This window comes from Erinaceus europaeus, chromosome 7 (assembly GCF_950295315.1).
Source record: "Erinaceus europaeus chromosome 7, mEriEur2.1, whole genome shotgun sequence".
Taxonomy (NCBI): domain Eukaryota; kingdom Metazoa; phylum Chordata; class Mammalia; order Eulipotyphla; family Erinaceidae; genus Erinaceus; species Erinaceus europaeus.
The window spans coordinates 64,958,687-64,977,403 of NC_080168.1; the positions used below are offsets into that span (position 1 = coordinate 64,958,687).

An 18,717-nucleotide genomic window follows, 5' to 3' on the forward strand; every position below is an offset into this window, starting at 1 on the left:
GAAGTAATTGGCAAATTCATGAATCCAAATCATATGATGCCAGGGGTACAGACAACAGAAAGTGCTTCTGAAGTGGGAAGCAGATTTCTTTTGCAGAGGAGCTCATTCAACATATTCAAGTCTGGAAAGGTTCCTTGTCCTGCCTCTTGTCCTGCCTCTCCCTCCATCCTGTGCCAAGTCACAGAGAAGCTACAGCTTACACAGAAAATAAGAGGAATTCAGTATAAAGGCACAGGGTGGGATACACTGCACCCAAGTACCTGGGGTAAGATGGGGGTGGGTAGAGAGGGCCTTGGCATCCAGGTGCATGGTGATGATGGCAAAGGCCCTGAACTGGGGCCTACTGTGTTCTACAGACATTTCTCATGGTCAAAGGGGGAACTGTAACCATGGCAACAACTGTACTATAAACCTCACCCCCTCAATAAAATTAGAAACAGAGCAAAACAAAGTTGTGGGGGGTGGGTTGGGAGGGGAAAAAGAAAACGGAATATTAAGCAGGGCCGAGAGGTGGGGCAAGGATCCAGGTTTCAGCCTATGAGGGGTAGGGGTGGCCTTCATGTGTGAAGCAGTGCTGCACAACCTCTAACTCTCTCCCTCATCTCAAGTTCTCTCCTGTCAAGTTAAAAAAAAAAAAAAAAAAAAACAGGAGGATGAGAAAGAAGAGGGGAAAAGGGTGCCAGAAGCAGTGACCTCATCATACAGGCACCAAGCCCCACTGATAACCCTGGTAGCAATAAAAAATAAGTAAATTAAAAACTCTTTGGGGGGCCAGGTGGTAGCACAAAGCACAAGGACTGGCGTAAGAATCCCGGTTCGAGCCCCCAGCTCCCCACCTGCAAGGGGAGTCTTCCCACCTGCAAAGGGAGTCGCTTCACAGGCAATGAAGCAGGTCTTCAGATGTCTATCTTTCTCTCCCCATCTTCCCCTCCTCTCTCCCTTTCTTTCTGTCCTATCCAACAACAACGACAACAATAACAACGATAAACAACAAGGGCAACAAAAGGGGAGAAATAGCCTTCAGGAGCAGTGAATTCATAGTACAGGGAACAAGCCCCAGCAATAACACTAGAGGCAAAAAAAAAAAAACCAAAAACCTGATTTGTTTATGCTGATTACCAATTACATTTTCATATATAACATGATTATTATATGATAAGACATATACTCAACTACTTCCTTTAAAAATGAATATAAATTATAACAATTCTACACAAAGCCTTTTCAGAAAGGGAGCATACCTGTACACCTGCTCCAGTCAGGCATAATATACACCATCTCAGACCAACTTTCCTCACCCCTCACCATGACACCCCCAAGTGGAACCACTCTGCTGCATGAGGAACACACTGTGGAGATGAAATGCAGAGAAGTGAGCATGTTCTAATAAGTACAGAATATTTTGGCCTGGAAGGATAGTCTTCTGACACTGAAGTTAAACATGTCCAAGAACTTTTTGTACTATCAGTAATGTGCTTTGACATGTTTAGCAGGAAAGCCTTCAGGGGCTGATATTCCCTTCTTCCGAAAATGGAGGGGCAGGGCTTACCTTTATGAAAAAGTTCATGATTAAAATAACCATCTGTTGAGGTTTCACTAGAATCTCCATTAGTCAGTTGTACAAATGTGGCCAGGCAAGGAGATGTGTAGAGTGATTCTGCATAAGCCTTTGCTCTGCCATTACCCGAGCCTCTAAGTAACTTTAGTTTTTGTGTTGTTCACTCATGTCTATGTTTGTCTGTGCTTCAAAGTCATGGTAACACTCACAAATATGTATGTATTCTGCATAATCTATGAACATACAAGAAAATACTTTGAAAAGTATCAGGTCTCTTATTTCTTAGAGTTATTTCCCCATCCTAATTTCTTTGTTTTACTTCATATTATATGTTTTTAAATTACTTAAAGCAAACAAACAAAAAAGAGGTCATTACAATCCTTGTTCCCAAATGTTTAGTTTGGCATCTGATGCAAGGCCTCAATTGCAGGCTGAAGTGCCAGAAGCTCAAGCTGGAAACAAGAATGTGGTGGGCAGACTTGAGATCCGTATTCAGAAAGAGTGTTTATATTTTCCCAAGGGCCTCATTAACTAGAGTCCAAGTCCTGACTGTGACCACCACATCTTTGTACACTGACTTTTCTGTTTTGTGGAGTATCATTTTATATGTGCACATCTCCAAGAAACCTTTTCTATCACCCTGAAGTCACTAAAGGTCTGAAGTACTGTTCTGTTAATATCTCAAGGCACATATTCACAGTGTCAAAATTAGAAACAATGGAAATGTCCATCAGGAGAATCTGGCTAAATAAATTATTTTACAGTAGAGAACAGCAAGCATTAAAAAAGTTTATACTTATTGATATGGCTATAAAAATTCTGAATCATAAGATTCTGTGTGTTTAAAAATATGTTGCCAAAAGGTTTTCTGCATATAAGATTTATTCACATAAGCAAAAGACAAAAGTCATAATAGTATTCTCTGGGAGGGGGAGCCCTGAGAAAATTTGCTTTCTGATTTATATTTGCTTAAATATACAGTATGTCTTAGCTTCCAATTTAAATAGTGTATTCTTTTGTGTCTTTTTTTTTTTTTTTTTGGTCCAGTACGTCAAGCCTCTTTATTGTAAAAGTATATCCAGCATCTTCCCAAGAGCTCTGGCTAGAGCAGCCTGTGGGTCTGACTGGAGGGCATGAGACAGAAGTAGGCTGGACTTCTGGTTTCCCGTTTGAGCCCTAGCCTCACAGGGGAAATGCTGACCAATGAAGTCAGTGCCAGCACTGACAGTGGTCTCAGGGTCAGGGAGAGTTCTCTAGCTCAGTTCCCTGCTCATTCATCTGGGTCTGTTTTGTGGCTTTAATAGAATTAAAGAAGCATTTACATTGAGGCTTTAGGAGCACTTTCGCACTGCTCAGCTCACAGTGCAACATCAACACCCTGCATGGAGGATGGGAACTTTGCAGCCAGCAGGCTGACATGAGTGCACTTAACTGCACACCAAGAAAAACTGCATTTCCCAAGGAACTGCTCTATCTTTCTATGAAAAGTCCAATTATAAGTAGTTTCTTGAAAATAAGACTAATGGAAAATGTCTCTTAGGCAGCAAATATTGCTTGCTTAATTTTCTGTATTTACTATTTCCCAGCCCTAATCATTCCTACATTTTGAATCCCATAAGACTGAAGTGTTCTGCCTGACTACAAGTCAGAGGCATATGTAACATAATGAAAGTGAATATGGGCACACTCCAATAGTCACCTGTAATAAAGATGGAGTTAATCCATCAGCACCCGGAGAGGGAAGGAAAAGGAGAGAGACATATGGAGGTAGTAATGTTGTCATGAGTGGCTTGGAGGGGAAGAGAGGATTGAATCAGGAGAAAAAGTGAAATTATGTATAAATGAGGACAGATAGTTGTAGAAATGATGATTGGCTCATGTCTACAGCCTTAGGGAACTATGGTGGATTGCAGTGGGGAGAGAAGATTCAGAACTCTGGTGGTGAAAATGGTGTGGATTCAAACCCCTGTTGACATGTAATTTTGTAAAATAAAAATAAAATTTTTTTTAAAGTTGGGGTTAATGACAAGTAAAGCAAGGATGCTAAGAAGTATTTCTAATCAAGTGTTTCTAATCAAGACCTGTAGCATGTTGTAGATTTCCAAAGATGTACTCCAGTGTTTTTAGTTTCCACACCTCCAGTGTTTTTAGTTTTTAGTCACTCCCCACCCATAAGCAGAGTCTGTTCCCCCACACCATAAATCCAGGATGCAATTCAATAGCAAACAATTATTGGATATGACACTGTCTAACTTCAAAAATAGTTCATAAAAGGTAATAATTTCTATCCACCTCTTCTCTGGACTCTCACCATGTCATGAGGAAACTCAAACTGTATTGTGTGGAAAGACCACAGGGCAAGTCTGGATGCAGCGTCCATCTTGGTTTGAAATGAACCTGCAAATGAGGTGAACTCCTAGACTCTGAGTCTTACAGCTGAGGTAGCTGACATCACAGAGCACGAGATACCATCACAACTGCACCATACTCAAATGCCCAACACACTGAATTCCCCATAATAGTAAATGCTGGTTTTATGCTACTGAGTCTTGGGGGAATTTGTCTTGCAACCACAGTAACTGGTAAACTGGTACGAGGCCACTTCACTCAGCGATGAAAGAGAAAGTCTCTGGCAAACAAAGATCACTTTCTATCTCCATATGGTTTGGATTCCAGTTTTTCATTTATTTTCTTTACCAGTCCTGGGCTGCTTTTTCATACAGACAGAGGAGAGAGAGAAAGAGGGAGAAATAGCATCAGCACTGCCCCTGGTGACTTGGAACTTCTGTGTGGTGCTGAGGCTCAAACCTAGGTCATATGCATGTCAAGGCAAGCAACTTACCTGTTGAGCTACTCCTCTGCCCTTTAAAGTCTTAACTCTACGTGTAACTTTATTAGACTCAAAGAGTGACCAGAAGACTGAGAACCACTGTGGTGAACAAGTTCATGTGTCTAGAGATCAAAAGGGATTTCTTTTTTTTTTTTTAATTGTTGTAGTTACTATTGTTGTTATTGATGTCATCATTGTTGGATAGGACAGAGAGAAATGGAGAGAGGAGGGGAAGATAGGGAGGGAGAAAGATAGACACCTGCAAACCTGCTTCACCGCCTGTGAAGCGACTCCCTTGCAGATGGGGAGTTGGGGGCTCGAACTGGGATCCTTATGCTGGCCCTTGAGCTTTGTGCCACCTGCGCTTAACCCACTGTGCTAGAGCCCGACTCCCATCAAAGGGATCTCTTAGGCCTGTGTACACCATAATAATCCAGTGGCTAAAACATTAACCCCCCCGATAAAGAAATTTTTAAAAAGAAAAAAAAATTTAAAAAGAATACAGTGGGTGTTTTTTTGTATTTTTTATTTTATTGCCATTAGGGTTATCACTAGGTCTCCCTGCTGGGACTACAAATCCACCAATGCCAGTGGACAAATTTTGCTTTTTATTTTTCCCTTCTGTTTTTTTTTTAAACCAGAACATGGCTCAGCTCTAGCTTATGATTATCAGAGGCATTGAACCTAGGATTTTGGAGCCTCAGGCATGAGGGTCTCTGCATAATCATTATGCTATCTACCCCTGCCCCAATATTTTGTTTCTTTTAACCATAGCATTGCTCAGCTCTGGCTTATGGTGGTGCAGAGGACTGAACCTGGGACTTCAGAGCCTTAAGCACAAGAGTTTTTTTGCAGGTGGGGACTGGGGTCTTGAACATGGGTCCTTGTGCACTGTAACGTGCACACAACCAGGTGCGCCACCGCCTGGCTCCCTTTTCCCTTCTATTTTATTTGCTAGAACAAAGAGAAATTGAGAGGAGAGGTAGAAAGAGAAATACACCTACAGACTTGCTTCACCATTCCTTGAAGTATCCCTTGAAGTGGGTAGTAGGCTCAAGCCTAGATCCTTGAACATGGTAGCAAGCACTCAACTGGGTGCACCACCACCCAGCTCTCAGGAAGCCCATGTTTTAAGGCTTGAGATGTTATGCAAATTGATGAAACAATCAGAGAGGTTTTAACATGTTATTAACTGACTGAGATGTTATGCAAATTGATGAAACAATCAGAGAGGTTTTAACATGTTATTAACTGACTCTGGTTTCGGAACACAGAACTGGCAATGTCATGAAGAAACTGGGCTGGAGGCAGGAAGTGTTCCACAAGGAAAAAATCATGAATCCATCTTTTCATATCTCTCAGTATCTACTTTACTCAAATGACTTTTGGGGTCAACAGTTTATTTACAAGGGTAAGATGTTCTAATTATTGAAAAGGTGAAATTTTTAGTCAGTAACATTTGCTAGTAATTTCTGCTTTTAAAAGTATTTGGACAAAACTTAATATAAGATGCTCAATAAATACTTATGAAATATTATGATTGGGAAAAAAAATAAGTAGGTGGATGCTAGCTGCATTCAGATGTGACAATCTAAAAACAATCAAAACTTCCTGGTACTGGAACCAAAACAGACACCAGACAAGTGAAATGGAACTGAAAGCCCCAAAATAAGTCCCCATACCTATGGACATGTAGTTTTTCATTTTTTACAAGGGGGGGCCCAAGCATTAGATAGAGAGAGTTTTTTCAACAGACTATGTTGGAGAAAAATGGGTTGAAATGTGCAAATGAAACTGGACCACTACCTACTACAATATACAAAACTCCCAAAACATGGACATTAAACTAGACACAGAAGTAAACATTTGCAGAACCCTTCACGATCTATGCTTCAGAACTGCCTTCAGACATTCAAGTCCAATAGCAAAGAAAAAAAAAATAGAGGGCCGGGCAGTGGTACACTCAGTTAAATACACACATCACCATGTGCAAGGATCCGGGTTCAAGCACCTGCTCCCCCCCTGCAAGCAGGACATTTCACGAGTGGTGAAGCAGGTCTGAAGATGTCTCATCTTTCTTTCCCTCTCTCTCCTTCCCTGTGAATTTCTTTCTGCCCTGTCAAAAATAAAGTAGGAAGAAAAAAAAAGAAAGTAAGTAAATAAACCAAGGGGACTATATCAAACTAGAAAGCTTCTTTACAGCAAAGGAATCATCAGAACAGAAAAACATCCTACAGTGTTGGAGAAGATCTTTATACAACATATATCAAATAGAGAATAACCAAAATATATAAAGAGCTCACCAAACTTATGAAAAAAAAATGAGGAGAGGACATGGACTCAACCTTTACTGAGGAAGATATCCAGAGGGCCAACAGACACGAGAAAAGTGCTCAAAGTCACTCATCGCCAGAGAAATGCAAATAAAGATAACAGCACACTACCACTTGCACCTGTGAGAATGCCGTACGTTAGATGGACATAAACAGCAAGTGTTTAATAGGATGTGGGGGGAAGGGAACCCTTCTACAACGCTGTTAGGAATGCAAATTGGACCAACCCATGTGGAAGAGAGTCCAGAGACTTCTCAGAAGACTAGAAATGGACCTACCCTGTGACCCAGCAATTCCTGTCCTTGGGATTTTTTTTAAAGTTTTTTATTATCTTTATTTGATAGAGACAGGAAGAAATCAACAGAGAAGGGGGAGATAGAGACCTGCAGCCCAGCTTCACCACTTGCAAAGCTTTCCCCCTATAGCTGGGACTGGGGGTTCAAACCTGGGTCCTTGTGTACTGTAACATGTGCACTCAGCCAGGGTGCTACCATTTGGCCCTCCTCTCCTCTCCTTGGGATTTATCGAAAGGAAATAAAAACACCCATCAGAAGAGATGTGTACACCTATGTTCATAGCAGAATTTATAGTAACCTCATCTTGGAAATAGCCCAAACACCCAATGACAGGTAAGTGGTTAAGAAAGCTGTGATGTGCAAACACGCAGAAAGCTGTTAAAAATGATGAGGTCATCTCCCTAGCTTCATCTTGGATAGAACAGGAAGGCATCGTGTTAAGTGAGCTAAGAAGCCAAGCAGAGGACAAATATACCGGATGATCTTATTTATAGGTGGAACTTAAAACAAGGAGAGAAAAGGAAAACACAAAGTGAAACTTGGGACTGGCTAAGGTCTATTTCACCAAAACTAAAGACTCTGGGGACCGAGGGTCTTGGTGTGCGCTAATGAATCCCATGTTGGGGATGACAGTGTTCTGCAGACACCTGCCACTGGGAAAATGTAGCCATGTTGACAAACCACACTGTAAGCCATTAGTCCTAAAACGGATTTTCAATTGCAAAGTAATTTTAGTGTAGAAGTAAAGAAAGTTGGCTATTTTTAAACTCTTAATAAACTTCACCATGTATGCAGTTTTATAAATTACTATGACTATGCTTTATTTCTCCATCCGTGCTTTTAATAGGTTAGCTTATATTCAATAATACGAGTCTTTTATATGTCACAGTATTTTATTAATAGTCAATACAAATGATATTATCACTCACTCAGTATGGGGAAACAGTTCAAGTAGTAGAGGGCAGGGCTTATATTCCTGGGTCTCCCAGAGTTCGATACTGTGCCACATATCATGTGAAACAGTCTAAATTTTTATTTTATTTTTCAGTTAGATTTACAGGACAGCATAGCTGAGAGGAGCAGGGAAGGCAGGGAACGAGAAAGACAACTGCAGACCTGCTTCACCACTTGTGAATCATTACTCTGCAAGTGGGGAGTGGGGGCTTGAACCTGGGTCCTTGTGCATGATGACATATGCAATTAACTGGGTGTGCCACAGCCTGGCCCCCTGAAAAGCAATTTTTATATAAAAGAATCCCACCACTAGCATACCGAGAAATCACACTTCATATGTATATTTAAGTCTCTAGACACTTCTGATGTTTTCAGGGAACCAGCTGATGCTAACAGAAGCCTTCCTGTACCTGCTGCTTAGGAAGAGGAGATAGCTGCATGTCTTCATGACTGCATCATCAGGTTTCTGCACTAGTACATGCAATGCAGGAAATCTCAGCATATTCATCACAAAACACTTTGCCAAGCCCCCAGCCATAACTGAGCTGTTATCTGAAGGTGTAGTACTGTGCAAAAGGTCTGGCTTGGTGCCATACACACCTGGATTTGAATCCTGGCCCTGCCACTTGGGCAAGTTAAAACCTCTCTAAGCCTTGGTGACTTCATTCATAAACTCAAGATGAGAAAATGAGATAATGCATAGTAGCTGTTTTCCAATGACACTGGCCTTATATAATCACATTTCCTGCATCTAGGCTGGACGGAATGGAAGAGAGTTATGAAAAAAGATTGAGGTTTCTGTCTCGAGTGCCCTTGCACTCTATTGGTGTGTTCCTGTTTTCTCTCATTCTCAGACTGCTGCTTGAGGGAAGGCAAATGCTGGACTGCAGGGCAGCCCTGTGGGGAGACGTAAGCTCTATGAAAGTGAATTCTGTAAGGCTCGTAACAGTCACTGAGTGAGTCAAAATGAGATAAGCCAAAAAGAGAAGGCTGGATACCAGAGAATCTCACTCAGAGGCAGAACTGAAGAACCAAAGACACAGAGGGAAACCACAAAGTCAAACTTGGACTGGGTCCTGGTACATGATGGTGGGAAAGACCCAAGTCAGGGATTGGGGGAGAGGGAACTCGAGTGTTTTGCAGACACCTATCACAAGAAGATGAGAAATGGTACCTATGTGTCAACAACTGCACTGTGAACTAATGCCCCACCCCAGTAAGATGATAAAGTAATTTTAATAAGCAGATAATAGGAACAGGAGGTGACACCGTGGATAAAGCACTGGACTCTCAAGCATGAGATCCTGAGTTTGATCCCTGGCAGCACATGTACCAGTATAATGTCTGGCCCTTTCTCTCCTCCTATCCGTCTCAATAACAAATAAAATAAAAAAGCAGACTCTTAATAATGGTCACCTTGGTGCAACCTCTGCACAGACTGTGAGCCAGGGATACTCAGATCAGCGACTCCCAGCTTCATGAGCCACACCAACTGTGAAAAGAGTGTTCTGTCTCTCTTCCACTTTAAACTGCTAGATTTGGAGTGATTTATTAAGCAGTAAGATGGCTTGTAACAAGGATGACAGAGGACCTAGTGGGGGTTGTACTGTTATATGGAAAACTGAGAAATGTTACGCATGTACAAACTATTGTATTTACTGTTGAATAGAGAAGAACGCGTTTGGCAAAGGACAGCCCCTCAACATTAAGTTGGAGGACTCGAAGAGCAGGACCAACAGCTTGAAAGCTGTCAGGAGCTGCTTGTTGCTGGCTTTGAAAGTGACTGGGATCCATGTGGATTCAGTCGGCTAGGAAGGATTGTCAGTTTCCCCAATGAATGGGTACTCACGGGATGCACCACGAGAAGGTTGATCCAATGCATCCCTACTGTTGAATGTAAACATTAATTCCCCAATAAAGAAAATTAAAAAAAAAAAACAAAGATGAACAGCACTCTCATAAAAGTGTGTAAAGAAGAGGAAAGCCAGAAGTCAGGTGGTAGTGCAGCAGGTTAAGCGCATGTAGTGTGAAGCACAAGGACTGGCGAATGGATCCCAGTTCAAGCCCCTGGCTGCCCATCTGAAGGGAGTGAAGCAGGTCTGCAGGTGTCTATCTTTTCTCTCCCTGTCTTCCCCTCCTCTCTCCATCTCTCTCTGTCCTAACAATAACAACAATAACTACAACAATAAAAGAAAGAAAAAAAAGAGCAACAAAAGAGAAAATAAATATAAAAAAAGAATACAAAAAAAAAAAGAATAGGAAAGCTATCAGGGGAAGGGATGGGATACAGAGTTCTGGTGGTGGGAATTGTATGGAGTTATACCCCTCATCCTATGACTTTTGTCAGTGTTTCCTTTTTTGTTTATTTATTTTCCCTTTTGTTGCCCTTGTTTAACATTGTTGTGGTTATTGATGATGTTGGTGGTGGATAGGACAGAGAAAAATGGAGAGAGGAGGGGAAGACGGGGAGAGAGAGACAGCTGCAGAGCTGTGTCACCGCCTATGAAGCGATTCCCCTGCACATGGGGAGCCGGGGGCTTGAACCAGGATCCTTACGCCAGTCCGTGGGCTTTGCGCCACGTGCACTTAACCCGCTGTGCCACTGCCCAACTCTTTCCTTTTTATAAAAAAAAAAAGATGGCTTGTAACACACATAAAGAACTTCATTTGTGCACAACAGTCTGCAAACATTACCATCCAAGAAGTAGTAGCATTCTCAAAACCAGACTTATCCAGTATTATGAGGTTGTTACCCATCATGCCCTGTAAATAAGTTTCAACAATAAGCTTGTGGACAGTCCTTTGCCTGGTTTTGTAGATTGAAAAACAAAAGCAAAGTTTATCTGCCATTTGAGGTTTTGTTGTTAATTCTTTGTGGAGCCAGGGATTCATACATGCACAACTTCACCAACCCCAGGCCAACTTTCACATTCAGGTAGAAAAACAAACAAGGCAATGACCAAAAGACCAGACCCCTGGCACTCCCTAGGCCTGAACCTGGGCATGTGTACAGCAGGGTATGTGCCATTCCTAGTGAGTTCTCTTTCCAGTTCTTTGTCTTACAGTTTTAAGATAACCCAAAGATAAGAATCCAAGAGTTTCTACAATTCCTACTGCTTTATAATGTAAAATTTAAGCTTTTAGAAGACAAAAGGGGAGGTAGTAAATTGGTAGATGAGGTTCAGACTGACAAAAATATTACTAAAAAAAAAAAAGCTGAGTTGATTAAAAAATACAAGAGTTTTCATCTATTATTTGATGTTTGGGATCTTTTATATGCTTTAAAAAAAAAAAAAGGGCAAGCCATCCTGGAGTCAGAGATATCTTCTGTGGTTGGAGGTATACCTCACCAAGCAGGAAGCCCTGGGTTTGAGCCCCAGCAGCACCGGAGTAAGCTCCACATATGGTGAACAAGGAGTGCATCATCCTCACTCAGCTCCCCATCAGAAAAAGGGAGAATCAGCTCAGAACCAGTACTAGAGACATCAACACCAGACACAGAAAAAAAAATTACACTCTAGTTTTTCTCTCATTAAAAAATTATATATAATTTATAATAAATTATATATTAAATATATATATATTTATATATACTTACATATATAAATTATATATTTTAATAAATTATATATAACACACACACATATATATATATATATATTCTAACCAGAACACTGCTCAGCCCTGATTTATGATTGTGCAGGGCACTGAACCAGGAACTTGGAAGCCTCAGGCATGAGAGTCTACTTGTATAACCATTACACTATCTACCCCCACCCCCTTTGAAAAATTTATAAAGATTTTAAAAATAAGCATACTATCTATTTGCAATAACAAAGATCTTGAAAAAAATTAGGAAAATGACTGGAAGGGCAGGGGTAGATAGCATAATGGTTATGTAAAGACACTCATGACTAAGGTTCCAAAGTCCCAGGTTCAATCTTCCCAGAGCTAGCTGTGCTCTGGTTAAAAAAAAAAAAAAAAGACTGGACTGGGGAATGCAAAAAGATTTCCATGCCTGAGGCTCCCAGGTCTCAAGTTCATTCCCCAGCAGCACAAGTCATAGCTGAGCAGTGCTCTGGTTAAAAATAAGTGGGGACCTAGTTAAGCACACACTATATACCAGGATGTAGGTTCAAGCCCCTGGCTCCCCAAATGCAATAGAGATGTTTCCTTATTGTGATGATTTCATAAAACCAACCAATTCAGGTGCTTGCTGGTGGGGAGCAGGGGCTCAAAACTGGGTTCTTATGTATGATAATGTATGCACTGTAACAGGTGCAATCTGGTGCACTTTATTTCTTATTTTTTTGCCTCCAGGATTACCACTGGGGCTTGTGGCTGCACTATGAATCCATTTTTTCGAAAAGGCAGAGAGAGACTGAGAGGGGAGGGAAAGGCAGAGAGGGAGAGAGACACCTGCAGACCTGCTTCACGGCTTGTGAAGTGAACCCTGTAGGTGGGGAACCAGGTGCCTGAACCAGGATCCTTGCACGGGTCTTTGCATTCATTTTGTACTATGTACGCTTTACTTTATGCCACTGCCTGGCCCCCTGGTGAATTATATATCCTTCTTCCCACATAGCCCCAGAAGCTGTCGTCCCTACAGCAACAAGTGTGATGTTTTCAAACCCAGAGTAGGACACACTGCACTGGGAGCCCTTTGGTGTCTCCCCTGCCCTAGGTGCTCTCCCTGCACTGCCCATCACCTGCTCCTCTGTTCCTCTGTCCCTCCAGCATTCCGTTTCTTTTTCAGGCAGACCAATTCTGGTCCGGAGTTGTAGACATTTCTCTTGCAGCTTCACCTTCCTGAAACCCTCTTCTCCAAGGAGCTGCGGAGTCCCTCCCCTCCTTCATAGCTGCAGTTCTTTAGCCAGTACCCTCTCCCTGTGGCCTCTCTAGTCGCCCTGCCCCCAAGTCTCCCCTCTTGCTAGTCCTTTTCCTTACCTTATTTAATACAGTACTGGCCTCCATATCAGCATTTTTTTTCTCTCCTCAAACCAAAATATAAATAGCAAAAATGTTGTCCACCACTTTTTCTCTGGGGCCTGGCACACAGTAGGTGCTAACTGTTGGAGAGTGGGGCAGGCAAATCTGAGTGCATTCAAGCCTCCATCCTCATGTCTCTAAACTGTGTGCTTGCCCCTGCTAATCTGTTATTCTAACATCTCTTCAGCATCTTGCTCCTCTTTGACTAAAGAAATGGTCTTAATACTTTGAGTCTGTTCAAAACCCACCTCAAGTTTTTTGTTACTCTCCCATCATAAACTTCCCCACATGACTTTCCAGTGGAGCTTGTCTTCACAAGTTAGCACCTACTCGTTCTGTAATTACTGCATTCGTACCTCTTCATGGTAAGCACAGTAATACATACACACTGCAGACCTCAGAGGTATACTCGACAAGGAGCAAGTGGCAGCCTTGACTGTACGGACCAACTGACTGATTCACTGGCTCATCAGACCAGTCCTAAACATGTAAACAAAACAGCAGCTTTGGGGTATGTACGTGGGAACACAAACAAGAAATGTTCATAGAAAAACATTAAAATGTCATTATAAGAACTCCTACAATTTCTTAACCCAAAATGGTGATGTTATCTGGAAAGCTTGCCTGAGTAAGGTTTCAGAGCATCAGACCTGATCTATCTTTGGTGCCCAGGAAGAGTGTGAGTGAGCGAGCAAGAAAACCTAATCTATAAACATTGTTTCTGAACTGGTAACACTCATGTATGAGTCACTTCCTTTTTTTTTCCTCCAGGGTTATTGCTAGGCTCGGTGCCTGCACCATGAATCCACCGCTCTTGGAGGCCATTTTTTCCCCCTTTTGTTGCCCTTGTTGTTGTAGCCTTGTTGTGGTTATTATTATTACCATTGTTGATGTTGTTCATTGTTGAATAGGACAGAGAGAAATGGAGAGAGAAGGGGAAGACAGAGAGGGGGAGAGAAATATAGACAGCTGCAGACCTGCTTCACCGCCCGTGAAGCGACTCCCCTGCATGTGGGGAGCCGGGGCTCAAACTGGGATCCCTACACTGGTCCTTGTGCTTTGCGCCACATGCATTTAACCCATTGCGCCACCGCCCGACCCCCATATGTGTCACTTTCTAAGGACTGTTTTTGCCACCTCTTCTCTAGTTTCCTTCCCCCAAATAAACAGATCAGCTTTATAAGTATAAGTTTAAAATATGTAGGAGGAGAAGCTGGAAAGGTAAAATGCTAAAGGTAGTATTTTCACATCTTATGTTGGTACAGAAATTATAATTAATACATGTAATTATTTTACTGTAACAAATTACGTGATGTATATTGTAACTGCATTTATATGTACACGTCTGTGTATATATTCAAGAACAATGTATCAGATTTCCTGGGCTAGAAACAGTTTTCTCAACAGTTCCACTAAAAAAAAGTGATATGGGGGCTGGGCAGGCAAGCTATATAAAGTCTAGCTGTTTGTGTCCAAGATTTCATATTTTCCAAGATTCTTCTTTCTCCCCAAACCCAGGTATCTATAAAAGCTGAATAGCAGCTGAAGCAACAGAAAATGAAAGAGAAATCAAGCAAATGGAAGGGAGAACTATAATGAAAGGAATAAAAACCTTATATACAAAAAGGGCTGCCACTACTAGTCTAGATGCAGTCTTGTCAGCACTAAGTCACAACATGCTAATCTCTGATTCATTTTTGAAAATAAAGTTACAGAATAAAGAATTAAGCTTTGCTATTCAAGGGGGCAATAAGAGTAATATTTTGCCAAAAGTCATCTTGCTTCAATAAAAGATAATAAGGTCATGCCTAATAAAGCAGAAACTGTTGAAATTCAGGAATTTGCCAAAAACATCAGTTTCAGAGAAAGAAATCCCATATCTTTCTATGAGAAAGGTCTTGAGTATTCCCCTCACAGACACAAGGTGCCATGTCTGCCAGACTGGAAGGTGAACTCTGCTGGCCTCCAAGTCCCTCCCTCCCTCCCCAGTGTCAGCTGCCATCTTGCTGTTGCTTAGAATGGCAAGCTTCCGTGTTGAGTTTATTTAATGCCTTCTGCCTCTCAACGGGCAGAAAACCTGGTAAGAGGAGGGATGCCCTGAAACCACTGAAAGCATAACTGAGTATGTTTATTCTCTTCCTGTCACTAAGTTCAGGTGCTGTTAACACAGTCAACAGAAAGCAAGTTCCTTTAAGATAAAAGGAAAATGTCTTACATAGGATTCACATGATACATGTACCTGAGTTATAAAGCATTGCAGTAAAACGAAAGCTCATGAAGCCCCTCCAAAGTGATTCAACTTATCTCATCCTGCCTGACTCCAATGGTTTCCAATTAAGTCTAGTGTCCTTGCATTGGTATCCTTGCCATGACTGGGGCTGGTGGCTCGTGGCTGGCTCACCTGGCATTGCGTACATACTGCCACACTCAGGAACCAGGGTCCACGCTCTTATCACCACACAAAGGGGTGGTAAAGCGGTGTTGTGCGTCCCTCCTCTGTCTCTCCTCCCACCTTTCAACTTCTGTCTGGGGGAAAATCATCTGCCAGGAGTGGTAGGATTGTGCAGACATGAAGCCCTCGTGCGGGGGGGGGGGGGAAGATATTCTATATTGATGTAACTCAAAATGTACTTTTGAGTTGCATGCACTTGTGTTTATGAAAAAAAGCATCATCCCATCTGTAACATTTCTTAAGTTGGATTTTGTATTAACTAATTTTTATTCTGACATATTTTAAGTTGTACCAGTTATACATGAATATACTGATACCTGTTTAAATTAACTATTAAAACAGCCTAATTCATTTGTATGACTAGATGAGTTGTCTATGGTAATTGCATAGAAATTGCTCTTGCTGTAATCAATACTTCTCACCATCCAGAAACCAGGAAGTCAGCAGGAAGTCAGCAGGAAGTCACAGATTCTAGATATCACTAGGTATTTGGTTTTTTTGTTTGTTTTTTTTTAACTTTTTTAAAAATTTTCTTTATTTTCCCGTTTTTTGCCCTTGTTGTTTTTATTGTTGTTGCAATTATTGTTGTCGTCATTGTTGGATAGGACAGAGAGAAATGGAGAGAGAAGGGGAAGACAGAGAGGGGGAGAGAAAGAGAGACATCTGAAGACCTGCTTCACCGCTTGTGAAGCGACTCCCCTGCAGGTGGGGAGCCGGGGGCTTGAACCGGGATCCTTATGCCAGTCCTTGCAATTTGTGCCACGTGCGCTTAACCCGCTGCGCTACCGCCGGACTCCCTTCACTAGGTATTTGTTATGGAACACTTTTCCCAATCACAAGCTCAAATATCAGGAAGTTATTACCTGTGAGACTCTGTTATATTAAACCTGACATGTAACATAATCTTGCTTTTTGAACTACATATTTATTTTAGATTTCTAGCTACTATTTTACTACTATCTATGACTGCATTTAACCTGTATATTTGTTAGGAAGGGGTACTTTATGTGTTCTTTAAGACTTCTGATCAAATAAATGTACATCTCCAAGAACTATCAACCAACATTAGTTATAAAACTATAATGATCACTGTTTTATCCTCCTAGTGAGTTTTAGTGACACAATATTTATTATCCCCCAACTAAGTGTTGTTTTTTTTCTCTCACTCCTTTAAAAAAAAAAAACAGCTTGACCAAGTCATCCGCCAAAGAAGCCTGTCCAGTTTGGAACTGTTCCTCTCCTGTGCTCAGAAACAGTTAAGTGCTTTAATAGCTACAGAACCAGTTGACATTGAATGAAGAACGTGACAAGCTCACCCACACTGGCAATGGATAAATCATTAGACCTCTAAAATACATGCTGTGAATTACAAAGATGCTTTTGTTTTCTTTTGACCTTGAAGAATTGATTTACACTTCAAGGATAAACCAAAATAATGTTTAGATGAACTATCAAAAAATCCAATTTATTTTCCTTTGGTTTCTCCTTTCCATTTACTTTTGTTTTATTAATAGTAGTAGCATCAACATAAAAGGTGGTGTGGCACAAAGGCCATCGAAAACTACATTATTAGCAGTGACTTTATAACCCACCCTCCTGCCTCGTTACATCATTTCAGCAAAAGTAGCAGACTACTTATTGCTTCATAATGACTCCTGATAAGACGCCAGAGAGCAGTCATGCCTTTATCTGATTTTGAGACTATAAGCAGCATGGATTTCAACATCCTCAGATTATCTTTGTGAGCTGGACTCAGAACACTGAGGTGATAGAAAAATCATACTGGCATTATCAGATCTCTTCTGTAGGTAGACCTATATATTTATATTGGTAACAACTAAAAACAGTAAAAATTATTATATTCAACTTTGATCTGATATACGACTTAAAGGGTGTGTTACATGTGTATGTCCTATTTCTGTCTTCAGTCACCATGGATCAATAGTCATTTTTCTTAGATATTCAGAATGAACTTATTTCATGTGCAGTCTGCTTCAGTGCAAAATCATGAGCCTTATAACATCAAAACTAAAGTGTTATCATTATAGTGTATACTTAAGCTTTGTTTCTTTTAAATGCTTCAACCTTCATGGGCTTTATACTTTTCTGGGATTTCTAAGTATAATAAAAATAGTTCCAAAAACTTATTTGGTTATTTTTGAATTTCATTTTGAAAAATTAAATTTCTCTTTGCTCACAGCCAGGGGTGGTACAATGGTTAAAACACTGGGCATGGAAGCAAAAGGTCCCAAGTTTGATCCCTGCACTGCATGTGTTCAGGGGTGCAGTGGTGTGTGTGTGTGTTTTGCATCTCAATAAAATTTTGGGGTCAGGCGGTAGTGCACCAGGTTAAACACACATAATATAAAGTACAAGGATCCCAATTCAAGCCCCTGGCTCCCCGCCCGCAGGGGGGTGGCTTCACAAGTGGTGAATCAGGTCTGCAGATATCTATCTTTCTCTCCCTCTATCTTCCCCTCCTCTCTCAATTTCTCTCTGTTCTGTCCAATGGGGGGGGGGGGATGGCTGCTAGGAACAGTGGATTCATAGTGCAGGCACTGAGCCTCAGGGATAACCCTAGAGGCAAAAATAAGTAAATAATAAAATTCATAGGGCTAGACAGTGGCACATCCAGCTTAGCATACATATTACCATGCAGAAGGACCTAGGTTCAAGTCCCCAGGCCCCACCTGCAGTGATGAAGCAGTGCTATAATACCTCTGTTTCTCCTAATCTCTACCCTCCCTTTCTCTCTACTTATCTCTGACACCAGAAATGGTGGACTGTTAATCCTGCAGGCACCAAGCCTCAATGATGACCTTGGTGACAAGAAGTATTTTTGTTCAAATTTATATATTCATTATTTTAAGATACCTCCCCCCTAAGTATTTACAGTGTTTGCAAAGAATCTGTATTAACAACTATTAAGTTCTAATTTAAGAATTCAATCTAGCAGGCTGTTTGTGAAAGAGGAAAGCATTTGATGCAGGACTAAAGCAACAGCACAGTGTTATCAAATTGTGTTTGTTTTGTTAAAATGATGGGGTAAGGGGGCTAGGTGGTAGCACAGCGGGTAGCACAAAGCACACAGACTGGGGTAAGGATCCCAGTTCGAGCCCTTGGCTCTCCACTTGCAGAGGGGTCACTTCACAGACGGTGACGCAGGTCTACAGGTGTCTTTCTTTCGGTCTTCCCCTCCTCTCCCAATTTCTCTCTGTCCTATCCAACAGCAGCAGCAGCAATGGTAACAATAACAATAAGAACGATAAACAAGGCCAACAAAAATGGGGGGAAATGACCTCCAG

At 41.4% G+C, this 18,717-nt stretch overlaps 1 protein-coding gene and 1 long non-coding RNA gene across 9 annotated transcripts in view; one reads left to right on the top strand and one right to left on the bottom strand.

Moving 5' to 3' along the window:
• Window positions 1–17,559, top strand: part of CCDC91 (coiled-coil domain containing 91) — a 539,136-nt gene extending 521,577 nt beyond the window's left edge. For all 8 annotated transcript variants that reach the window (XM_060194578.1, XM_060194577.1, XM_007529921.3 and 5 more), the window contains one exon: window positions 16,600–17,559. In XM_060194578.1, the coding sequence (XP_060050561.1) occupies window positions 16,600–16,710 (111 nt within the window). In that variant the 3' untranslated portion in view covers window positions 16,711–17,559. The remainder of the gene's footprint in view (window positions 1–16,599) is intronic.
• LOC132539431 (uncharacterized) overlaps window positions 1–18,717 on the bottom strand; it is a 118,384-nt gene that overhangs the window by 52,938 nt on the left and 46,729 nt on the right. The gene's annotated exons all lie outside the window — the stretch shown is intronic.